At 42.9% G+C, this 25,586-nt stretch overlaps 1 protein-coding gene across 2 annotated transcripts; it reads left to right on the forward strand.

Annotated features, from left to right (window-relative positions):
• The first annotated feature begins 9,021 nt into the window (after positions 1 to 9,021).
• MTFR1L (mitochondrial fission regulator 1 like) lies at positions 9,022 to 25,250 on the forward strand. 2 transcript variants are annotated; one of them, XM_072136703.1, is made up of 6 exons: positions 9,022 to 9,297; positions 11,886 to 11,990; positions 15,045 to 15,151; positions 16,939 to 17,147; positions 20,493 to 20,793; positions 20,881 to 25,250. In XM_072136703.1, exons 1-6 carry the CDS (start codon positions 9,202 to 9,204, stop codon positions 20,990 to 20,992), a joined length of 930 nt encoding a protein of 309 aa, XP_071992804.1. In that variant the 5' UTR covers positions 9,022 to 9,201; the 3' UTR covers positions 20,993 to 25,250. The 2 variants fall into 2 exon arrangements, with proteins under 2 accessions (XP_071992804.1, XP_071992805.1); XM_072136704.1 differs by lacking the exon at positions 9,022 to 9,297 and adding an exon at positions 9,689 to 9,773.
• The last annotated feature ends 336 nt before the right edge of the window (positions 25,251 to 25,586 follow it).

Consider the following 25,586-nt stretch of genomic DNA (forward strand, 5'->3'; position numbering starts at 1 on the left):
AATTCCACTTAGGCTCCGGTCCCAGGTCGGCTAGTACCACCTCCCGCGGTGGTCCAGATGGTCCACAGGCTTCCAGTTGTGTCAGTAAGATCCGGCCATGGACCCCGCCAAGGAGCCACGTCAGATACTGGCTTAACTTTCCAGTGTTGTCGCCCAGCAGTCGCAGCAGATTGCTGCCCAAGGAGAACTTTTAGGCCAAGTCGCTTCCACTCTACAACAGCTGCTTGACTCCAGGCCTCAGCATCAAGTTCCGGTGACTACTCCTGCAGCAGTTTCTTCGACTACTCCTGCGACTTCGCCTGTCATCCCGGCTTGTTCCCCGGCACCAGAGCCTAGGATGAGTCTCTCTATGCCTAACAAATATGATGGCGATCCCAAACAGTGCAGAGGATTCATCACATTGTGTTCGCTGCATATTGAACTAATGTCATCTCAGTTGGTCAGCGAACGTTCCAAGGTGGCCTTCATCATCAGCCTCCTCACCGTGAAGGCTCTGGCCTGGGCTACTCCTCTGTGGGACAGGAACGATCCAGTTACGGCCACCCTTACCAACTTCCTGGCAGAGTTCCGGTCTGTGTTTGAGGAGCCAGCACGAGTCTCATCTGCGGAAACAGCATTACTGAACCTACGCCAAGGAGACTCCACCGTGGGTGAATACGCTGTCCAGTTCCGCACCTTGGCATCTGAACTCAGTTGGAACGAGGCTGCCTTATGTGCAACCTTTAAGAAAGGCCTGTCCTCACGGGTTAAGGATGCTTTGGCTGCTTGGGATCTTGCGACTACTCTGAGTGGTCTTATCACCTTGGCCACCCGGATTGATGTGCGGTTCCTGGCAAGAGCTGAAGAATTGCGGCACGAGCGACCTTTAGTCCGGCTCCCACGTCTGCCATGGTTGGCTCCAGAAGCCATTCCAGCCTCCCGTTACTCAGTCTGCTGGTGAACCCAGGAACGCCTATGTCTATACTGTGCCAGTCCCAAGCACCTCATTGGGACTTGTCCATTGCGTCCCCAACGTCCGGGAAACGGCAGCGCTTAGGGCTTTTGGGAGAGGCGTCCATAAGTGTGAATTTAGCTTCTTCACGTCTGATTATTCCAGTTCTTCTCAGTATTGGCACCGGTGCTCCCGTGCAGGTTGCAGCATTCCTGGATTCCGGTTCGGCGGGGAACTTTGTGGATGCTGCTCTCGTTTCCCGGCATCACATTCCGGTGGTTCCTCTCAAGTCTCCTCTCGTAATTTCTTCTGTAAGTGGACAGCTTCTTTCCGATCCGGTCCGATACCACACGGAACCTATCCGACTTCAGGTTGGAGCCTTACATCAAGAAGATTTGGTCTTCTATGTCTTACCTCGCTCCACATCAGCTCTTCTTCTGGGTCTTCCCTGGCTCCAGCTACATGCCCCGATTCTCAATTGGAAGACTGGTGAGATTCTGCATTGGAGTCCTGAATGCCAGTCCCAATGCATGGTGGCCCCACTCCCGGTCTTATCCTCTTCTGTGTCTTCCAACTCTCTGGAGGGTCTGCCAGCTTGTTACCGGGACTTTTCTAACGTTTTTTCTAAGAAGCAAGCGGAGACCTTGCCACCTCATCGTCCCTATGATTGCCCAGTGGATCTCCTGCCTGGCACTACCCCTCCCAGAGGTCGAGTCTATCCACTTTTGGTTCCAGAGACAGCTGCCATGTCTGAATACATCAAGGAGAACCTGCAGAAGGGATTCATACGCAAGTCCTCCTCTCCGGCTGGTGCAGGTTTTTTCTTTGTCACCAAAAAAGACGGCTCCTTACGTCCTTGTATAGACTCTCGAGGGCTGAACAAGATCACAGTTAAAAATCACTAACCTCTGCCGTTGATTACAGAACTTTTTGATCGCCTATGCGGTTCCAGGGTGTTCTCCAAGCTGGATCTTCGGGGTGCATACAATCTCATCCGGATCCGCAAAGGTGACGAGTGGAAGACTGCGTTTAATACCCGTGATGGGCATTTTGAATACTTAAAAATGACCTTCGGACTGTGTAATGCCCCTGCCGTTTTTCAAGAATTTGTGAACAACATTTTCCGGGATCTTCTCTATACGTGTGTCGTGGTCTACCTGGATGACATTTTGGTATACTCTCCAGACATTGAATCCTATCAGAGACACGTACGTCAAGTTCTTGGTCGACTTCGTGCCAACCATCTGTACGCCAAACTGGAGAAATGCCAGTTTCCCCAGCAAAGACTTGCATTCCTGGTTTACATAATTTCCGATAGAGGCCTTCAGATGGATCCTGCAAAACTGTCTGCTGTTCTTCAATGGCCACGCCAAGAAGGTCTCAGAGCCATACAGAGATTCCTGGGGAATCGACAGTTCATTCCCCACTTCTCCACTGTCGTGGCTCCCATCGTGGCACTCACTAAGAAGGGTGCCAATCCACGTGCCTGGTCTCCTACTGCTGAAGAGGCCTTCTCCAAGTTGAAGTCCGCATTTGCCTCGGCACCAGTCCTCTCTAGGCCTGATACCAACAAGCCTTTTTATCTTGAGGTGGATGCATCCTCCGTAGGAGCTGGAGCAGTGCTCTCCCAGAAAGGGCCTAAGGGCCCATGTGGCAATGGACTTTGTCACCGATCTACCTGTCTCCTCGGGCAGTACTGTCATCTGGGTGGTGACATACCGGTTTTCAAAGATGTCCCATTTTATTCCCCTTCCAGGTCTTCCGTCTTCTCCACAGCTTGCCAGTCTATTCTTCAAACACATCTTCTGACTGCATGGTTTTCCGCTACACATCGTGTCCGATCGAGGAGTCCAGTTTGTATCAAAATTCTGGCATTCCTTATGTAATCAACTGCAGGTCAACCTTGATTTTTCCTCTGCTTACCATCAACAGTCTAATGGTCAAGTGGAAAGGGTGAACCAGACTTTGGTCTGTTACCTCCGTCACTTCATTTCAGCCCGTCAGGACAACTGGGCTGACCTTCTACCTTGGGGGGAGTTCACCTACAATTCTGGTACTCTGGGTCCACCGGCCCGGCTCAGCTCTGTTCTTTGTGGTCTATGGTCGTATTCCTCGCCCGCCTCTCCAGTTGTCTACTACCTCTGATGTCCCTGCAGTAGAAGATTTGGTGCAGGACCTCAAGTCTGTTTGGGATCAGACCCGCCAGTCTCTTCTACGAGCTACGGACCGTACCAAGATCCAGGCTGATAAGAAACGTCGACTTCCTCCTGTCTTCTCTCCTGGTGATAAAGTATGGTTGACCTCGAAATACGTCCGGCTTAAAATACCCAGCTACAAACTTGGTCCTCGGTTCCTTGGTCCCTTTGAGGTAATCAAGCGCATCAATCAAGTAGCTTACAAGCTCCGCCTTCCTCCATCTATGCGCATCCCGAACTCCTTCCATGTCTCCCTCCTGAAGCCAGTCATCCTGAACCGCTTCTCCCAACAATCCCCTCCTCCTGCTCCTGATTCCCCAGATGTCAGTGAAGTTAAGGAGGTTCTGGACATGAAGACCATAAGGGGTAAGCGGTTCTTTCTTGTAGACTGGAAGGGGTTCGGGCCTGAGGAGAGATCTTGGGAGCCCGAAGAGAACATTTTGGATCGGACTCTCCTCCAGAGATTTCTTGGGACCAAGAAGAAGAGGGGAAAGCTGAAGGGGGGGGGGTACTGTCACGGGTGCTCCCGCGATCCCTATCTCGGATCGCGGTAGCACCCGTGACGCCTCAGGGTCCGGTCCCCGGCTCCTCTCACCTCCCCCGCCTCCAGCAGCGTCCTCCGCAGCTTCCACGGCTCGGCGCACGCGTCCCCGTATCCTAGGGCGCGCGCGCGCCGGCTCGCTAAGATTTAAAGGGCCGGCACGCCAATAATTGCCGCTGGTCTGATTTAAATTCCAGCCCCTTCCTATTGTTCTTGCCGGATCTTCAAACTTCCCTGAAGAGAAAGCTCCTGTGATTCCTGCGTTCCTGTGATTCCTGCGTTCCTGTGTGCCAGCCCGGTCCTGCGTTCCTGTGTGCCAGTCCATTCCTGTAGTCCTCCGTTCCTGTGTGCCAGTCCGTTCCTGTGGTCCTGAGTTCCTGTGTGCCAGTCCGTTCCAGTGGTCCTGTGTTCCTGTGTGCCAGTCCGTTCCTGTGGTTCTCTATACCTCCGTGCCAGCTCCTGCGATTCCTGACGTCCTGTGTTCCTTCCTGTGCTATTCTCCTGCCGTCACTCTGGGTACAGACTGTCTCCTGTGTTACTACCCTGGCAGCCACCGCGGGCTAGTCGCACCTGTGGAACGACCTGGTGGTTACCCGCCGCAGCAAGTCCATCCTGCTTTGCGGCGGGCTCTGGTGAACACCGGGTTCCACTTAGGCTCCAGTCCCAGGTCGGCTAGTACCACCTCCCGCGGTGGTCCATAGGGTCCACAGACTTCCAGTCGTGTCAATGGTTCCTACCATTTAATTCAATACTAGTGTATTGCAGTATATGGCATTTTTACACAGTATTCATTACAATAAGCCAGAATTCTTTAACATTTTGTTTAGAATATCTTATCTTTTGAAATTACTTTACTACACTGTTCAAGTGACCTCATGACAAATGTAACTTATTAATGCAATACACAATAAGAAGAATAGAATAAATTATTACAAAAAATGAAGCAGACCTGTCATAAAATAAAAAAAATATAAAATTACATACCCTATAGTCATAAACCCTTGTCATAAACTTATAGAAAACCAATGTTAGAAATTTTAACCTAGAACATACTGAAGGTCAATCATCTCTTTTACAAAAGCTTTTACAAGCAGGTTATACAAAAATGGCTGAATCATGACATTAGCTAGACAGTGGTCAGCGAACATGTCCGCTGTATCTAAAATGGCTGACAGTTTGCAAGATGGCGTCCGAAACCAGTGCGATCTCCTTAACACCAGTCAGGTGGATTTTAGAAACTAAACCACCCACCCGTCCATATTGATGTATTTATGTGATTTGGTATACTTTGTTGATGGCAGTAGATGCTTATAGTCAGTCGTCACACTGCATTTGGTGATCTTTGGGTGGGGGTGGGTTTAGGGTTATAATGGTTTATCCCCACTAGACCCATGATGAAGCACAGTTTGTGTGCATTTTTAATTGATTTTAGAAACTTTTTTTTTCTATATTTACACAAGTGATGTTTTTGATGTTTCAGAGCCATTGTTTACACACCTATCTTTTCCTGAGAAATCATACCTATGAGAGAATTGAGTATTCAATTAAAGGGTAACAGCTCTGGTGGACATTCCTACAGTGAGCATGCCAGTTGCACACTACCTCAAATTAGGCACCATTTGTGGTATAAGGCTCTGTAATAAAACTGCATATTTTAGGTTGCGCTCCCAGGTTCAGGTTTTAAGATGCTAATTTTGTTGTCCAAACCAGTAGTGGAGTAAAAAAAGAGAAGGAGGAGTAGCACCTCACAGTTATGTTCTCACCCAACTGCAACAGAAAACCTGGTTGGTAATGCCGCTTCAGAGTGACTGTTCATTGAGGCCAGCCTAAGGCTCCTTGCCTATGAGACAGCGCAGTTTAAAATGCTCCATTTCCTGAAACAAACCTCATATCACTGGACTGCACTGAGATTTCAGTCCATTGATAGGAGGTTCGATCCAGGAATTCCCTGCACTCGTACATAGGCAAAGCAGCCTAAGGGACACCTTTGAAATACTGTTTTTAGTCAGCATCTAAAACACTAACACAGATTTAGGCTGGCTGCACACTAACTTTCTCAGTCCGTAGAGTCAGACCTGTTTTCTGGTCATATCCGATGGTCCAAGCACAGTGGACAGGAAGTCCTTGCATATAGAAATATGACCCAAGATGTACTTGCCGGCCGAACAGGAGCATCGACTCGTTATAGTGTCAGTGTTGCTATTCGGCCTGCAGGCAAGCAGCCCTTGTGGGGAATTCATCAAGGATTGGTACATTGTGCACCAGTTTTTGATGTATCCCTCCCAGCTCCAGACTCTTAGTACATCAAACACATGACCGGATCAATTCCTGCATCATGGAGCTGGCGAAGGCTATTGCTAATGTGCTGGCAAACTGAACACACCTTCCCCACCCACTCTGCATGGAAGTAGCGTAAGGCCCGTTCCACACTTGCGAGTGTGATGCAATGAACTTGCATCACACTCGCAACGCATGCTGCCGAACGCTGCAAACCAGGAGTGAACTGACATGCTGAGTTCACACGTTGCGAGTGTGCTGCGAGTTCATCGTATCACACTCGCAAGTGTGGAACGGGCCTAAGAGGAAAGATGCAAGGTCAGAAACTTCCAGTAATACGTCAGGACAAGCATTGATAAATACCCTCCTTGTATCATTCTCTATTATACAAGGACTCCCATGCAGTCCTTGAGGCCTTGTTCTCATTGTGGGTTTACACTGTATTTAAAATGTGTTTACTAAGTTTATGTAAATATGTGAATGTGCATGTGAATTCAATGTCAACCGAAAAAAGTTGTCCAATTGGGACACATGAACCCATTGGTCACGAAAACGTAACTTTTATTGATATTTATTTAAAAGATGGATAAGGCTTCATCCAATGTTGTGTTTAAAAATTTTACAGTGGGCAGAGTACAGCAGCTTTTACCATAGTGGGGTGATCAGGACTATCGAGCAGTATACATCATCTCCGGATAGATATAGGGAACTGGCAGTGTACATAGTCACCGAATATAGGAATACAGCACCATAACTGTATTTTACACTGTAGAGGGGATCCGTATTTATTTATTTCAGTTCAATTCACACTAGGTTACTACGACCCATTTATGAGTTGTACTGCCCTTGGGATCACAGATCTAGCCCTCCAGCATTACTAAGGAAATGCATTATTAGCCCCGATCCCCCTGAGGACGCCACGGCATGTGGCGAAACATGTCGGTGGGGCTAGTCTGTTAGGTTTTAATTCAGAGAAGGTGGTCAGCTAGGCAACCTAGGGTGAAATAGAAATAAATAAAAACATAGCTAGTTAGCTACTGGCATCGTCACAGTATTGAATATCTAGACTATTAGACAGAGGACATTGGCATGATATACATAGCACCGTGGGGTTGATACCTTAGTAACACTGGAGGGCTAGATCTGTGATCCCAAGGGCAGTATAACACATAAATGGGTCGTAGTAACCTAGTGTGAATTGAACTCAATAAGTAAATACGGATCCCCTCTACAGTGTAAAATACACTGCCGGTTCCCTATATCTATCCGGAGATGATGTATACTGCTCGATAGTCCTGATCACCCCACTATGGTAAAAGCTGCTGTACTCTGCCCTCTGTAAAAACACAACATTGGATGAAGCCTTATCCATCTTTTAAATAAATATCAATAAAAGTTACTTTTTAGTGACCAATGGGTTCATGTGTCCCAATTGGACAACTTTTTTCGGTTTACTTTTAATTTAAACCCAGTCACAATGTGGTCTACATAAAAAAACTTTTCAAGTTGTTTTGTATATAATTGAATGTCAAGGCACCATGTGAACGTGGCCTTAGACAAATTTGTGAATAAGATTTAGGAGAAAAAAGTCTTTTGGTTGTTGCATTTATGTTTTAAGTGAGTATAATTATAATAATCTTTATTTATAAAGCTCCATCATATTCCATATGGGACATATAAAAATAAAATAGGACATTACAGAGTACAAACATTTATATGGAACAATAGGAGTGAGGCTCACAAGAGCTTACGCTCTATGAGGATACAGGGAGTGACACAAGAGGTATAAGAGCTTATATAATGGCCCAGCCATTCGTTCTAAGGGAACAGAATAAAATAAAATAATTTATTAAATAACAATGCTGCTGCTTGAACCAGCCATCATCAAAGTCCAAGGTCAATGGGCCTGCAGAGAAGCCTGGAGCTTGGTATTTGCCAGGTAACAGACGGAGGGAGGATGGCTTAGTTGAAATCTTACATAGTTAGTGTGTGTGATAGGCTTACTTAAAGAGAAGGTAGATCGAGTGGTAGGTGGATCAATATGACGTGAGGATAGTCCTTTTAAAGGCTAATCCTCACGTCCCCGCACTTTTTTGAAAAGTTTTATTATCCCTATATTCAAATTTTCTTATGCGGCTACTGGGGCGTGGAGTAGCCGCATCTGAGGTTACACGGGGCGGCCACTCCACGCCCCAGTAGCTTTATTTCTCCGCCTACCGCAAATATCCTCGTAGCTGCGCGTCCTCGTCCGACGAATCTGCTGTCTGCGGTCACTACTCCGAAGCCGGAGCTGCACAGGCACGGGCAGACAGCAGATTCGTCAGACGAGGGCGCCCAGCTAGGAGGAGCTGCAAGCCAAAGATTTTCGGTAGGCAGAGAAAAGAGGCTACTGGGGCGTGGAGTGGCCGCCCCGTGTAACCTCAGATGCGGCTACTCCACTTCCCAGTAGCCGCATAAGAAAATTTGAATATAGGTATAATAAAACATTTCAAAAAAGTGCGGGGACGTGAGGATTAGCCCTTAAAAGGATTATCCTCACGTCCTATTGATCCACCTACCACCCGATCTACCTTTATAGGTAGAGTTGTGGTGGTAGGTTCCCTTTAAGAGCATGTTTGAAACTTTGGAGTTTAGTTATTAGTCTGATAGTCAGGGAAGGGCATTTCAGAAAATTGGTGCAGTCGAAGAAGTCCTGGAGCAAAATAAGAGGGGGGCTGCTGGGGTGCAAGGTGGGGGCATTGCAAGATAAGATGGGGAGCTGCTGGGGGGCACAATAAGAAGGGGCTTTAATATGAGTTGTTTGAGGCCCAATATGAAAGGGGAGATGAAGGGCACTAAGAGGGAAATTATACTGTGTGATTGTGGAGTTAGGGCAGGAGCAAAGGCGTAGCTTAGGACAAAAAAATACATATTTTATCTCTATTTCTCTGTTCCTTCTGGTTGCTTTAAAAGGAAGACCTGTGTATCACCGATTCTTGGTACTCATTTCAATACGTGTATCAGATATGTAGCTAGAACACGTACTCTAGCCGCACTGACCGGATACTGTGTCCTCTAGTAATACCACTACCGCCGCGATCATTTCATCGGGGGCGCGCGGCACTCCGCCGCACATGCGCAGATTGCAGCAAGAGCGCGCACGCAGAGAGGGCACCGTTGTGTTTTGGAGGCCGGTATATCAGCTTGGCAGCGGTGGCTTGTCATACAGCTAGAAGGACATAGCGTCTCCGGTATTGTAAGGTCACCGCTCTTTCACCATGGCCTCTATGGACGTGTTAGGCGATGGAATCGAAGCCTGCGGGTCCCCAGAGACCTCCGAGGGGCGGAGAGTTGGTCGGAGGAAGCGATGCAAGGTGAGGGGCCCGGCTTGTGGCACAATACTGCATGGATATGGCAGGAGATAACGGATATGCCCGTGTGTTGATGTCCTGGAAGGACTTTACAGCTCAATTGTAGTCACTACATCACGACATTAGCCGTACATGAGGATGCTGAGGTTACTGTGGTGATGACACAACATGTGTATGATGTAGCCACCTAAATGAGAGGACCTGATGTTTGTGACCTGAACATATTTGTGGCTGAACAGTCTGGCCAATTGACACCCCTAGCTAATAGCCTTGGCTGAGTGCCCAGGGGACACCCCAGGCCAATGATAGCCATGGCATCAATTTGCTGTTTGACTTCCAATCCGCCAATGACCCACAATGCCAGACCTGAAAGCAAATGTTGGGTCAGCTCCCCTCTATTCTGAGCTCATGAATAATAGAGTCCCATGTTTTTCATCCTCCTTTGCCAGTTCCCATCTAGAGAGCATGGCGGGTCCCACGTATGTAATAACAATCTGGAGTCAATATTGGCAAGCCTTGCGAATTATATATGATGAGCCTGTGCCGCTCCATATATTAGACGCACGCTACATACTGATAAGCTGGCCGGTCTTGAAAATGCTCGTCATATATTAAATGTTATGATGATCCATAGAAAACAGATGCCAAAGGGATGCAAATCAGCCATAAAAACATCAGTTTTTAGACAGTTGGCTCACTTGTGCTCATCTAGACTTCAATAGAAGCTGTCTGCAGGAATGTCATGTCTAGCTGGTGTCCGGTTCCAATAGCCTATGCTATGCTGATTTAAAAAAAAAAAAAAAGAAAAGCTTTTGCCAGGATTCTGAATCATTTCAGTACTTTATAAAACTTTTTTTTTTTCACATTACCTGGCTCCCAGTTAGCAGCGTGTAGAGTCATTGGGGGAGGGGGGTCTCAGCAGCTCTCCACCACACTACTCCAGTTCCCTCCCCACTTCCTGTCTTTTGCAGTAGTGATGGGAATTATGGCTCTTCTTAGTGAGCTGCATCATTAGGCTCTGCTCACTAAGAAGAACTGGCTCTTTTGGCTCCTAAACGGCTCCCTGTATAATAGGGAGCCACAGGCCTGTCAACCGCCCCACACCACATCACTTTTAAAGGCGGCGTGGTGAGCAGGTTAAGTGAGGCGGCTCACGTCATTCGAGAACGACACATCACTATTGTGCAGTAAAATAAAAATGAGAGAGATCGGGTGCTTTTACAAGTTCAGTTTTTCAGATGCAGTTTTTGATGTCCAAACCAGGAATGGAGTGAATAAAAGAGGAGTATCTACTCTTAATGATATGTTCTCTCCCATTGTGATCTACACCAGCTTTTGACTTTAAAAATTGCATATGAAAAAGTGGACCTGTGAATGCACCCACAGTCTACAGCTAAATACCACCCTGGGACTCGCCACACAATGCTGGCATGGAGCCAGGTAATGTGAAATAAAGTTTTATACAGTACTGCAGTGATTCAAAATGTTGACATATGTTCTTAGGCTATAAGGAACCCATCACCAGCTAAAAATTACATTCCTGGTGACAGGTTCGCTTTAATCTTCAGCAGAGATTTTGGTCCAGTTTTTATCTCATTAAAGTGTTAATTTATTCTGCCAGTTTACACTGTGGATTTAACCTTTCAGAACCCATGGGGGGAAACATGGAATATGCAGTAATAGGTCACCTCCGTGTACATGTAACCTTCCTAAACGAAGGCCATCAGACTACTGTAGATGTACCTTTGTTGTGCTGACGGAGCCGCTACATTACTGGATTATAACTTGACGAACCCTTTGCTCTCAAGGGAAGTAAATCTCCTCCAGGAGGCTGTGATGGCTGCATATTTTAATGACACATGCACGCTTGACTGAGCAAATAGAAAGTTACTTAATATCATGTCCCCCATTAAAAGGAGTTGATTTTTTTTTTTTTTTTTTTTTTAAATGTGTAAAAGAAATCACCACACTGATGGCATAAGGACCTAAACCAACTACAGGTCTTTAGGGTCCTAAATTGACCTGTTTGATGGCTGTAAGTCAAGAAAAATAAACCTATGCTTGCTTAGAGGTGAGTCCAATGAGGCACATCGGACTCTTTTCAGAAGATCCTGTGAAAACACTGGACTGTGAGGACCTGTAGGTGGTTTAGTACCCCGAATTGCCCTAAGAGGTTCCCATTAAGGCTATCACAATGAGTACTAATGAAGAATGTAATAACTGTAATGGGTCACTCACCAATAGTAATTCTGGTGTTGTAATGTCTGCTATAACTGTAAATGGAGTGGTGCTGGGAGGTGCGTCTGGGTTTGGCTGCAGGGTGCTTTTCCTCACAAAACAGGATAAACAAGAACTAACACATTATTTACTTGCAATGTATGTTAAATTGCAGTAAAATTGCTTCTGGAAACAATGGCAGCAAAATGTTATTCATTGGGAGTCTGGCGTGGTATTATGAACTTCTTACAGATTTGTTTGCTATATTGCCACTCAGGGATGTGACAATGGGGTAAAAATGGGGATAATGCTGTAAATTGTTACTGTGTTAAAGCAGCAAATGAGCCCAATATTTCTTTTTTTTTCTCCTCCAGACTATCCCCGTGTGGGAGAACAAGCCATGTGGGTCTGCTCGTAGCCTTGTTAGGAAAATAGGATCTCACCTGCCTCTGAAGCCATGTACAAGAGCTCACTTTGAGGTACTGCTGCGATCTTGGTTCATTCTATGGTAAAGTAGAGATGTTGTTTACTTCTGGCCATAAACATTTTGAAGGAGAATATAATGAAACAATGATGTCTCACAGCAGGTACAGTGTCTAGCTGATTATGTGATACACTCCTGATGCATTATGGGCAATATAGATCACAACATAGAGGAGTCATCTAACAGTCATCAACCATAACAGTTTTTGACCGTATTAACTCTGATGGTGTCGGAGAGCAGACCCAAGGCTTCACTGCAAGAAAATGTGCTTCTCAGTCTGCACTTCTTATATATACATGGCAATCAGATAAGGCGTGCTGTAAGGCTGCATTTACACAAATGTACATATGTACGACGTGTGGCACCATACACGGGGAAAAGATAGAACATGTCTCTAGAGAGAGGCAATTGGCGGACATACATTTGTGTGAATTCAGCCTAATGAAAAAAGGGGGTTTTGTGGAATGCCGCTTTAACAATATTTGTGTCCTAGTTAAGAGGAGGTGAAGGAGTATCATACATAATTTTTTTTAAATAGAAATTTCTCTCTTTAATTGTAACATAAAAAAAAATTAGTTCATGAAAATGGAGAAAATACAAGGTTAGACAGTGCAGAAAAGGACTGTCTAGTCTAACTCTGCACTGATTCATATAAGTATCTAGTGCAGTATAAGACTGCCTGGTCGCACTTTGCACCTCCTATTAGTTGGGACAAAGCTAGACAGAGATACAGAAAACTGCACTAGAAAAAAGTCTGTACCACATTTTTAGAGGATTTTGGACAAACTACGACAGAAATCTCTTCAATGGACAGCCTCCCAAAATATATTTTACTGCAGGATGTGCTGAATATTTTTTTTCATTAGAATTTGAGGAAATTACGAAATGTTCTATTCCTGATCTAAGGATGTAGGCTTTTATTTGAGATGAAAGTGGATGCACTTTTTGCTCATGCACAGTAGTGAAGGTCTTACCCTAGCAGCAGTGGCTGGCTGCATACTTGGGGTGGGGGGGCAAGCAGTGGCTGGCTGCGCGCTTGGGGGCAAGCAGTGGCTGGCTGCGCGCTTGGGGGCAAGCAGTGGCTGGCTGCGCGCTTGGGGGCAAGCAGTGGCTGGCTGCGCGCTTGGGGGCAAGCAGTGGCTGGCTGCGCGCTTGGGGGCAAGCAGTGGCTGGCTGCACGCTTGGGGGCAAGCAGTGGCTGGCTGCGCGCTTGGGGGCAAGCAGTGGCTGGCTGCGCGCTTGGGGGCAAGCAGTGGCTGGCTGCGCGCTTGGGGGCAAGCAGTGGCTGGCTGCGCGCTTGGGGGCAAGCAGTGGCTGGCTGCGCGCTTGGGGGCAAGCAGTATTCTGTCACCACCATATTTCAGTGCTGGGATTAGATTTAACACCAAAAACTTCAATCTTTATCTCATCAGACCAGAAAATCTTATTTCTTATAGTCTGGCAGTCCTTTGTGTGCTTATTTTGCAAACATTATACAGGCTTTCATATGTTCTGCACTGAGGAGAGGCTTCCGTCAAAGCACTCTGCCCTGACTAGGCCCTGACTAGTGGAGGGCAGCAGTGATAGTTGACTCTTAGGAACATTCTCCCATTCCCCTACTGCATTTCTGGAGCTCAGTCACAATGATATTGGGGTTCATCTTTACCTCTCACCAAGGCTCTACTCTCATGATCGAGGAAGAGTTGAGGTCGTCCTAAACCTTCTTCCATTTAAGGATTATAAAGGCCACTGTGCTCTTAGGAACCTGCAGAAATTTTTTTTGTAACCTTGGTCACATCTGTCTCTTGCCACAATTCTGCTTCTGAGCTCCTTGGGAAGTTCTTTTGACCTCCTGCTTCTCACATGCTCGGAGATGCACTGTGAGGTCTTATATGACAGGTATGTGCCTTTCCTAATCAAGTCCAGTCAGTTTAATTAAACACAGCTTGACACCACCCTCAAGTACAGAGCTGTGTGAGGGTGCAGTCACACGTTGCAGTTAAAACTGCATCGCAATCAACTTTGAGGTGGCTTTAGGTGCAGTTTTGTCAATTTAACAGGTGAAAGACATTAACTGAACGAGTGAATTTGATTTTGAAGGGGAAACCTGCTTCACAAATCACATTCACTTGTTCAGTTCATGTCTTTCACCTGTTAAATTGACAAAACTGCACCTAAAACCACCTCAAAGCTGATTGCGATGCAGTTTTAACTGCAACGTGTGACTGCACCCTCAGGGCTTGTTTTCTGCATAGCAAATTGTTCTCCTAGTGGCAGTATATAATATTCCATGCCATATAATGGAGATTTGGGGGGGGGGATGTCAAGAGGTGAAATTGGTGAAATAACGCTTTTATGCCATTTGCTTGTGCTCTGTACAGGACTGTACAGCCTTTTTTGATCATTTGACATTAAAATGTTTCTATGCTGCAAAATGGTGAAAAAGTGGCGTTTCAGACATTTGAGTGCTATTTTCTGTTACAGGGTTCACCGCTTGGGATAACCTTCATTATAGTCTGGGGCGTGGAGATGCCTAACATGTTTTATGATTTCATTTTATTTTTTAGACCGACACAGGGTATTCTAGGAGGTTGTCTAATCTATCCAATACATCAGCACATTGTAACAGATCTGCAAATGACTTAAGACCCAAGGCCCACATACTGCCAGCATTTGACTGCCACTGGTACGGTGGGTTGCCAGTGGGTGTTTGCTGCAATATGGAGAAGAGATGGCTATATATAGTTTTTTTTTCCTTACTTTTACATTTCTGTGGTGTGATGAAACTGCCCCAGTTAGTGCAATATTACAGCAAACAATACCATAGCCTTTGCAAAACTGAAATTTTGCAACATTTTTGTGGTAATCTCAACAAATAACCTTAAAGGGGTGTTGGCAATTGCTCTCCTTAGGCCAATTACAAGGTAAGTCTTTTAATACAGTATGTGAAAATTTAGATAACGCACTCCTATCTTCCAACACACAGCACTTATTTTGCTACCTGAAGCAAAAATGTCTTTTCATATTATAAGTATAAATAGATGTTTGTCTTTCTTTCTTTCTTTTGCAGGCTCTCCCTTCTTCTCCTCTGTATTTTACTGATGCACCAATGGTTCCTACTTTAGCTGACATTAAGTGGATTGCTGCAGATGATGATGAAACATATGCAAGAGTTAGGTATTAGCCATTTATTTTGCATTTATATCTTTAAGAACCCTTGCATATGGCCGCCATAGGAGGTCATTGTGCATGGCCCGGCATCTCGCTGTTGCCGGAAAAAAAGATATTGCATGTTCTATTTTTTGCTGTAAGAGCGGCCGGCAGCATGCAGTGCTCACCCCTTCACCATCCAAATGCCCGGTAGTTATACATGTTTGTGGGCAGGCAGTAGCTTTATGTCAAGCTGAGCAATTGCTTTGTGCATGTGGATATACAATTTATTCCTGGGTGAACGTGACAGCTCTATTACAGTGTAAAAAGTTACATATTCCAGCATTGTTACCTCATTTTGCAGCAGTAGAAACACCAACACAATTCTTGTTATAAATGGATGAAAGGCATGTTTTTTATTTACCGTTTTTCCATAATGCCCTTTTTATTCCCTCATAAGCTTTTATTAGATAAATAAAATAAGAAAATACAGAACAAAAACATAATTGAATAACGATAGTTCCCAGTACCTTACAATCTGTGAACATTGCTTTATAGAGGTATTTACAGGCTGACAAAATGACACATTGTATTTTTGTTAATAACCTGGTGTATACATTTTCAGTTGCCCTTGAATCCAACCGTAAAACTTCTGACTTTGGTTTGGGCAGGACAGATTCTTCTCATGAATAGATTCTCCCATCTACACACTGCAGTCTCTATGGACTCCAGCCCCTCCCCCCTGCATTCCAGGAGGAGGCTACACACACACTTCCTGCCAGCAAGTGCACAGACTTATTCTACAGGCATCATAAGGTCTATATAGCAGGCGAAGGAGCAGTGCTGCGTTCTGTATGTGTGATAGCAGAGCTTTCGGCATCATTGTGTGTCAGATTCTAGTAAATGTTCGGAAGCTAAATGAAAGTGTAGATAAACCTGGAGAGCTGATAATATTACCAGATTGTCAGCACACAGCACTGGAGGGATCATGAAGTGTCTGCTTAGAGTCCCCACCCACATCGACCATCACTGAGATATTGAAGCTAGAACATCAATAAAATTTTGTAAAATTGTTAAGTACGGGGTTAAAAATGTTAATTGTGTAAAAGTTTCTAGAAGAAGAACATTTGAGAACTTTCTTTCTTGGGCAAAGCCCTTTAATGAGAGTGGCAGAAACATTACCGGGTACCTGGGGTTGGTGTAAGTGTCATTACCCACATAATTCAAGCAGCCATTCACATGTAGGGGGCTACATGTTCTTACTATGAATGGACCGCCTCCCACAGTTCATTCCCACCAAACAAGCCATTATCATCCATCAAGTAAACAGGTTCTAATATTTTATTTAAGGAATAATAACTCCCTGCAAAGGGTATACTTCCTCCTGGCAATTTTTTTTTCTTTATTCACATGAATGAAAAATCGATGTGGTTTCCATGCATGGCCTCCCAATAGACTGCAGCTTCTATTCTTTACCTCTGCAGATGCTGCAGTCTTGAGCTGGTGCTGAGATGGCATATATTTATTCTGTCCAATAGTCTGTGTCCTTGTTTATGCATAATTCATTTTTTGACCAGTACTATTGTATTGTGAAGTGTCAATCGTGCTTTTAGCTTCCATTCTTCATATCTTGTTTTCTGCTTACATTTAGAATGAGGGTTCATTGTAATAAATGATGTATAATACAGTTTCAGTAGCATTACTTATAGTTGTTAGACAATCATTCTATTAGCTTCTGGCAATGAAGTGGCTTTGGGTGGTTTTGTGAATCGGAAACGCAAATGCATGACATAGTTTTGTTTATTTTCCTATAGGAGCGACACAAGACCACTGAAACATACGTGGAGGCCAAGTCCTCTCTTAGTTATGCAAAGAAATTCATCTGTTCCCAACCTGAAGCTGAAAGAAGAAAAATTGTTTTGTTTAAAGAAACCAGGAACGTCCTTAAACAGATCCACAGACTTGCAAGATGAATTAAGTCTTCTCAGAACCCAGATTGCTAAAATAGTTGCTTCAGACACAGGTACTACCCAAATATAAATAGATGAGGTTTTGGTGGATAATCTACAATGTAAAATGCTGTGTTGTCTTTCTTCCTTTGTTAATGGAATAACCCCTTAGGAGGTCATCTTGGACTTCAAAACCGATGGCTTATCTTGAGCATAGACCATCAGTATTGGGCCTCTTGCACCCTTTTTTATAAATTTTTTTTAATGTATAATGTAGCAATGAATTGTGAGATCTGAGCAGATACATGTTGAACGTGTGTAATAGTGAACAAAGAAAACAGAAAGGCAGATGTATATGGGTGAAAGGGTATATCAAATTTTATTAGAATGAATGTGAATCTAAAAACAGTTAAAAAACCCTGTACAAGAGGGTAACAAAACAGACATTCTCCCCAGCATTACGGAGTCCATTGTATAGTACTAGAAACATAAGTATGAAAGTAATACATATACATACAAACACGGTGACTGTTAGGTAGAGCAAGATAATCAACAAAGAGGGACACTCAAATGAACGGTAACATCAGTGGCGCCACTTACTCCACCTAGTAGTGGTAGCACAAGACTCTTTATTTATGGTGTTTATGTAACCTTTAGGGCCATATTGTTCGCACTTTTATTTTATTTTAGGGACTTTCTTTAGGACTTTCTATTATTGGTCATGCACTGTCATATTATGCGCCGTATAATGCCTATAGTTTGTATCATTGATCATGTACTATTATATTCTGCGCCATACAATGCCTATAGTTTGTATCATTGATCATGCACTACTATATTCTGCGCCATATAATGTCTGTAGCTTAACATCATCTTTATACTTACCTTATGTACTACATTTTGGCTATATACACACATTTTATTACACATTCCATGTTCACTATGTATTGGTGGGAACCTTAAGCTCACTAGCTGCGTTCCCGTTCTCCTAGGGTGCGCGCACCCCCACTTCCGGTTCTGTGAAACGCACAACCATGTTGGACATGTCCCCTGCGCATGACCGGAGATGATGTCATACAGGGGCGGTACTTGTCAGGGGGGGTGGCCGGGTTGTTCCGCGTCAGAGCAGCGAGTTATTTAAACCTCGTACCTACAACAGGTTGACATCCCCTGACGAAGCCCGTGTACCGGGCGATACTCGTGGGGCATCCCTGCTCTCCCCAGCTCTACATTCTTCACACGGTTATATTATTCCTTTTGCTTATACCTTTACTCAGTGTGGACACTATTGTGATTGCTCTATTATTTCTAGTCTATTACCGTTCATTTGAGTGTCCCTCTTTGTTGATTATCTCGCTCTACCTAACAGTCACCGTGTTTGTATGTATATGTATTTTTTTCATACTTATGGTTCTAGTACTATACAATGGACTCCGTAATGCTGGGGAGAATGTCTGTTTTGTTACCCTCTTGTACAGGGTTTTTTAACTGTTTTTAGATTCACATTCATTCTAATAAAACTTGATATACCCTTTCACCCATATACATCTGCCTTTCTGTTTTCTTTGTTCATACTTTATTCAGATGTGGGTTACACTTTTTGTTTACACATTGCCCCAATCCAATATATACCAGATACGTGTGTAATAGTGTAACTCTAGGGAATATCTAGTAAAGCTCTTAGATAAATTTTATCCATTAATTCCATAGCCTCGTGGATAAATGCACTGTACAGTATCTCTATGGCATGGTAGAGAGTGGATATTGTAAGTTCAAATCCTGTCTGACCCAAAAATTAATTGGATACCATTAAATTTAGAGACATTGTGCCAGGGGAGGCTATCAGAGATGTAGAAGCGCCATATATAGACAGGTGATGATATTTCCCCATGACATGCTTCCTGTTCTGTATACAGCCAACACATCTATTAAAATAATTCCCTCCACACAGCTATCTGTCCTCTGCAGGGGAGAGACTGCCCTGAACCCTACTTGATATTAGAGCAAGTTGGGTGCCAAAATGTTAGCAGAGCTGTACTTGGAGTATCTATCTAGGTTAGCAACAGCAGAAACCAGTCAAGTATGAAACTTACAGGAACTGCACTTTCTTAAAACATACAACAGAAACTCTACAAAATAAATGTAATAAAGTATATTACATTTTAACTCCTACTTTAAAAATAAAGATTAAATTTGCTCAAAAGTTACTGTATATACTCAAGTATAAGCCGACCCAAGTATAAGCCGAGACTCCTAATTTTACAACCAAAAACTGGGAAAACCTATTGACTCGATTATAAGCCAAGGGTGCGAAATGCATTGGTCACACCCCCGGTAGTATATAGCTTGCCACATGTAGTATACAGCCAGCCCGCCCAGCACTTAAAAAAAAAAATAAAATTATAAACTCTCCCTCTGGCGGCTCCCCGATGTCGGTGTGGCTCCTCTTCTGTTTTCCCCTTGGCTCCTCTTCTTTCTTCGTTCTTCTTTCACAGCCGGCATAGACGCGGCCATGTGATCTGCCAGCAGAACGAAGACAGAAGAGGAGCCGCGCCAGCATCGGGGATGCTGGAGGGCGACTTGTGTATAAGTGGAGGTGAGGTTTTTCAGCACATCTTTTGTGCTGAAAAACTCGGCTTATACATGAGTGTATACGGTAAAATAGGCTTTAAAGGACATCTACCACCAGGATCAAAGATTGTAAACCAAGCTCACTGACATACTGGTGTGTGTCCTTCTCTCTGGCAGGATCTGCTCTTCTTTTAGCTTCTTATGCCCTTGCTTTTAATAATAAAAGAATAAAAGGCTTTAAATTTATGCAAATGACCCAATGGCGCTCCTGGCTCCATTAAAACTTATGCAGCCTGGAGCCCCACAGGCTCGTTTGCATAATTTTTAAATCCTTTTTCAAAATAAAAACCAGAGCATAGGAAGCTAAAAGAAGAACAGATTCTGCCACACAACTGCATGTCAGTGTGCTTGGTTTACAATCCTTCATCCTGGTGGTATGTGTTCTTTAAGGTTTAAGCGCTTTCTGAAGGAAAAAAAAAAGCAGGAGGGGGAATAATATAATATTTTTATTACCAATTTCCTGACCCTCCATTACAGGCACTCATGGTCCCCATTTCACTTCCTCATTGTTCATATACTATAATACAGGCGGTCCCCTAGACGGACCTCTGTGCCCACCGTGACCTCTGGTGAAGCTTTCTGGATGCTTTATGTTATCCCAGGCTGCAATGATCAATGGTCACGGGGACAAAATATTTTATTTTCTCTGGAGTTAGTTATACACCTTGTATATAACCAAAAGGGACTGCCTGTAGTGGGATTCAAAATTTCTGGACTGTGCTGCAGTACAATACACCAGCCACTTGCTTGTGGTAACTAACGTTTTATGTATAACCTTCTTCTTTCAGCATCTCCATCAACAGATTCTTTCACAGCAAATGTGGGCACAAATGCCTCCTTTCCTGACTTTGCTCCTTCTTTCCAGTCTACAACGTCATTTGTCATCAGTGACATTACCGAAGAGGATGAGTTGGACATGTCTGAATACTCCTCTGCCTCTTTAATGGAATCTTCCTTCAGCCACCAGAAACCACTAGAAGCCAGCATGTCTGATGATGAAGATTCCCTCTGCCTATCAAAATCCAACAGTTTTGCAGATATGATGGGCATATTGAAGGATATCCATAAGATGAAAGTCAACAGAGATTGGTATCATTATCATTATTTCCCCATCTGTAAGGTTATGCCTTTAAAGAAGGTTTCATTGCTAATTGTATGATATTTTTTTTCCTCTAGGTCCAATAGAAACCAGGGTTTTCACAAAGAAGAGGATCCTATAAATCTTATATCAGAAGTCCTGAGACAAAAGTTTGCACTAGGTGATCAAGATGATAAAAAGAACATTTAACCAAGTGTGTTTAAAATTCAGATTACTACTACACAGGAATCAAAGGTCACTTATTTTGTTACATAAAGGACTTGAGAGCTCTGAACACTTTTTTTAAAGGTCTACTTTAATCTACATTATTCAAAGGAAAAATCATTTTTCATTGAATGCCTGTCATCTATCAGTTTGGATGGCCGTATAATGCAAAGAATTAGAGCCAGTAATTAATAAATGGCAGGTATGATAAGGTACTGTTCATTTACAGCCTCACAATCCATTTACTTGTTCTTATCATGAATGCTGTTGTGTTGCATGTTATTTAAAAAGATATCTTTGTTGCACAGCATCTAAAAACTCTGGTTTGCCTGTGTGCTAGCTCATTGTATAGTCTTTATTTACTTGGTAAACCTACCTACAGATATAGGTAGATAGATCTTTGCTTGCTGTCACTCAACAGGAAGCTTCATTGTTCACTAAACACCGGTCCATGGTCATGTGATGGTGCACAGATTGTTGTAACACACAGCTGTTATTACTCTGTGATGTCACACAGGTGCACGGCTTGTTATATCACATCAACGGACCGGTGTTTAGTGAACAATGAAGCTTCCTGTTAAATGACAGCAAGCAAAGATCTATAAAACGGCGAAGAATTGATACAGAAAGTATATTGAAAAATTTTAGAACTTTTCATTACACAAACAATCGCAATCATTTGATGGAATGTGCTTAAAGTGGACAACCCCTCTAATCCTGTTTAGTCTTCAATTATTTCCTTCATGGCCAAAGCCAGGAGTGGTGGAACACACAGACCAGGTGAAGGAAATAACTGAAGAACTAACAGATGTGAACTGGCCCTTAATCTGTTACTTTGTTTTCATTTATTTTTGTACACCTCCCTAGCTAGTACATCTTGCCTTGTGAAATATCATTTTACAGCAAACCGCAGCCTTCCTTGAGTAGGCAATAAAATATCATAAATTGGGAAAACTGGTGAAGTACTTAATATTGCATCATGAGAATTAAAAGGCTATGGGGAAATTTGTATGCAATTTTCTATATTAATATTCCCAAATGCAAAAAGTTAAGCAATGTTCTAAATAGTATTTCTAAAAAAAATTAATGTAGTCTGTTTGACAATTTCACATAGAAAAGAGGTAGTGAAGACAGGAACATCCTGGATACACAGGACTTGCATACAAATTATATTACTGTGATATATACACAAGCACATATGATGGGGATACAATTGAAGAAATGTCCTTTTTAAAACCATTACTGGCAATTAATTATCATGTTAAATGTGTCCATAGCCTTCTTTTTAAATCTATGTAGTGATTTATGCCTAGTAATATAAGGCATTAGCTTGCATTACGAAGACTTTCCTTAACGCTTGGTTAGATGCAAAACCTCAATATCCATAAGATAGAACCAAATAAACACAAAAAACACAGGCAAAGCATTGGCGTTGTTCCCCCCATTTTATATCTAAACAAGAGAAATGTAGAGGTTTCTTATGTTTTGAGTGAATTTTCTTTTGGCCTTATTCATGGATGTACCATACGTTATTTGGGTTAATCTACTTGTCTATTTCCTTTTGTGCTTTTGATATTACACACTGATCCTATTCTTCCTTTTTAAGTTTGCACTTGATGTAGGGAGGAGGCTGTTACATGTTCCCATAAATCAGGGGGTCCAGGAACTGAGTGTCTGAGTTGCATCAGCGTTAGTGTAGCAAGTTTTTAAGGTTTTCTTTAAATTTGAATTTGGCCCCTAATATATACATACAGTAAGGGCTGCAAGTAAGGGGAAGTGTGTCATTGTATGCTGTCCATAGGGCATGGCCGGACGAGCGTTCCTCACCCTCCAGTGTCCATAAGAAGTGACTGGGGGCGCTACAGATCCACACAGAAATAGGACCTGCTCTATGTCTGTCGGCACATTCACTGTAAGGTTGTGGTCAGACTTACCGCTAGCGCTGCGTTTGTTAAAACGCTAGTGTACGGGGGCGGGCCTCAGGCTGATCACATATGCGTTTCTATGGAAACACAAGTGATCAGTAAACAGAAACAAGTGTCTTGCATTGTTTTAATGCAAGACACCGGGTTCTGGTCACCAGTCACTTGTGTTACAATAAAATGCATATTTGATCGGCTCAAGGACTGTATGCTAGTGCTACATTTTGTAAACGCAGCGCTAGCGGGACATGTGACCGCACCTTCCCTAACCCTGCCGTTTCTGTGACTTGGTCATGGCCCTCAAATACGGTGCTGTGCGCTATGCCTAAAGAACAGTTTAAAATAAAGAACAGTTTAAAGTGGTTATCCAGGCTCTATAATTTGATGAAGTATCCTTATTCTGAATAAACGCAGAGAACAGACCTGGAAGCTTTTATATATACAGACAGTCGCCTACTTAAAGGGGTTTCCAATTTTGGCAAATTAATGTTATAGTTTGTATTATAAAAAAATTATGCAATTTTCTTGTATACTTTCTGTATCAATTCCTCACAGTTTTCTAGATCTCTGCTTGCTTTTCTTCTATAGAAGGCTTCTATGTATACTTCCAGTGGACAGAAATCTGTCCATGGTCACACAGGTGCACAGCTCGTTAGTATCATAGAGAGTAATCAGAGCTGTGTGTTATAATGAGCCGGGCACCTGTGTGACCATGGTCAGATTTCTGTCCACTTGAGGTACACAATGAAGCTTTCTAAAGAATGACAGCAAGCATAGATCTAGAAAACGATGATGAATTGATACAGAAAGTATATTGGAAAATTGTATAACATTTCATTCACCCCAAGTTATAAATGGACCTCTGGATGGTGGTAATTTTATTGTACTTTAGACCTAGGCTACAATAAACAGCTGTAATAGTTATCAAATGTGTCTGCAATGAAGCTTTATTGTTAATCCTGGTTCTTATGACAATCCAACATTTTTAAAATTCAATTGTCACAGAGACCAATAAAAAATTTGTCTGGGGTTACAGTTATAAAATATTCAGTTCGGACTTGCATACAAATTCACTTTTGGCACTGTTCTCTATGGTCTTTCATTTTACATCTACTCTCCTTGTTACTAAGTGCAGCCTAGAGGATTGCAGCTACTGAGGGAAAGCAAAGTCTTTTTTTAAATCAGATGCAAGCTTGAAGATGCTTCCACCCAGACGACGCAAAAATCTTTAATTTACTATGGCACCCACCAAAAATTCAAGTATTCAAATTTAACTTTTAATCCACTTACGGTAAATACGTTTTTTAGTCTACCACAAATAAGTTTTGAAATATTAAAATCCTAAATACTCTCTTCTATGTTTCAACTTCTTCAGCTCTTCCTCCTTTTTGGAGGAGAGAAAATGAAGGCCCAAACCCTTCCAATACAGAGTGTTTGTTATTTTCTATACAACATAACATAATCCGGTTGTCTGGTTACACCATTCAATAACCTCTAACTCTGTGTGGCAGCAGCCCACAAAATAAATGCTCATTCACAATCTTGGGATTGTTATACAACTTTAGCTTTCAGTGGTTTTTATCATAAATAAGTTATATTTTAATTCTAGCTTTTTCTGGGTGTAACAGTAAATAAAGGTTGTTGGTTGAGCTAGTAAATGATTGGATTATGGTTGGGTACACTTACACCAGTTAGGTCATATTGCAAGCTTCAATATAGACCACATAAAACTATTGCAGGTAACATTTCACTAATGTTCAGAATTATTCTGTCCTAAAATTTTAATAGCTCCTTAAACAATATGTAGTATATTGGACAGGTATGTCTGTAGGAGTCTGTATATGAAACCTCCTGTTTTGGTTCTGTAAATTCTACATTTGGACCACAAGTGTCAAGTGAAAAGATTTTGGTTTGTTTTGCCAACTAAAAATTATAAAAAGTATAAGGCTAACTTCACATCTACATTTGCTAATGGATGATTTAAACGGACACTGTTAAAGTCCATTGAAATCTATGGAGGAAAAACGATCCTTTAACATCACAAAATGGAAACTGCAAAACGGAATGCTGACCACAGATGTGAATGTAGACTTAAACATTTAATCAATGTGGCACCAAGCATTTTAGACTGTATACATCCATGCATAGTCTGCCATTCATGGGTGTCTGTGTGACATTGGTACGTGCAGTGCTGGAAGTAGCATGAATTGTTAACAGATGGGCTGCTACTCTATTATCCAGCATGGCTGTTACTTTGCTACGATTATAAACCATGTACTATAAAACAAAGTATACTTTGAAATAAATAACTTTTAAAATCACAGAGTTCATGTACATGTATTTGGTTTGAAACTCTATGTTAAAGGGGTATTCCAGGAATCGGCATAATTCATATACAAGTGGGAACTCAAAATATAAGTTAATGTGTAATTAGTTGTTATTTGAAATGTTGCTCCCCTTAGCAGAAAATGCTGTTGACATAGACTGTAATGAAGAATTAAAATGCTACTGGCCCTTTAACCCCTTAAGGACGCAGGGTTTTTCCGCTCATTTCTCGCTCTCCAACTTCAAAAATCCATAACTTTGTCATTTTTACATGTACAGACCTGTGTGAGGGCTTATTTTGGGCGTAGCAAATTTTACTTTCCCTTAATGTT

This window comes from Engystomops pustulosus, chromosome 2 (assembly GCF_040894005.1).
Source record: "Engystomops pustulosus chromosome 2, aEngPut4.maternal, whole genome shotgun sequence".
In the NCBI taxonomy this organism is placed as follows: Eukaryota; Metazoa; Chordata; class Amphibia; order Anura; family Leptodactylidae; genus Engystomops; species Engystomops pustulosus.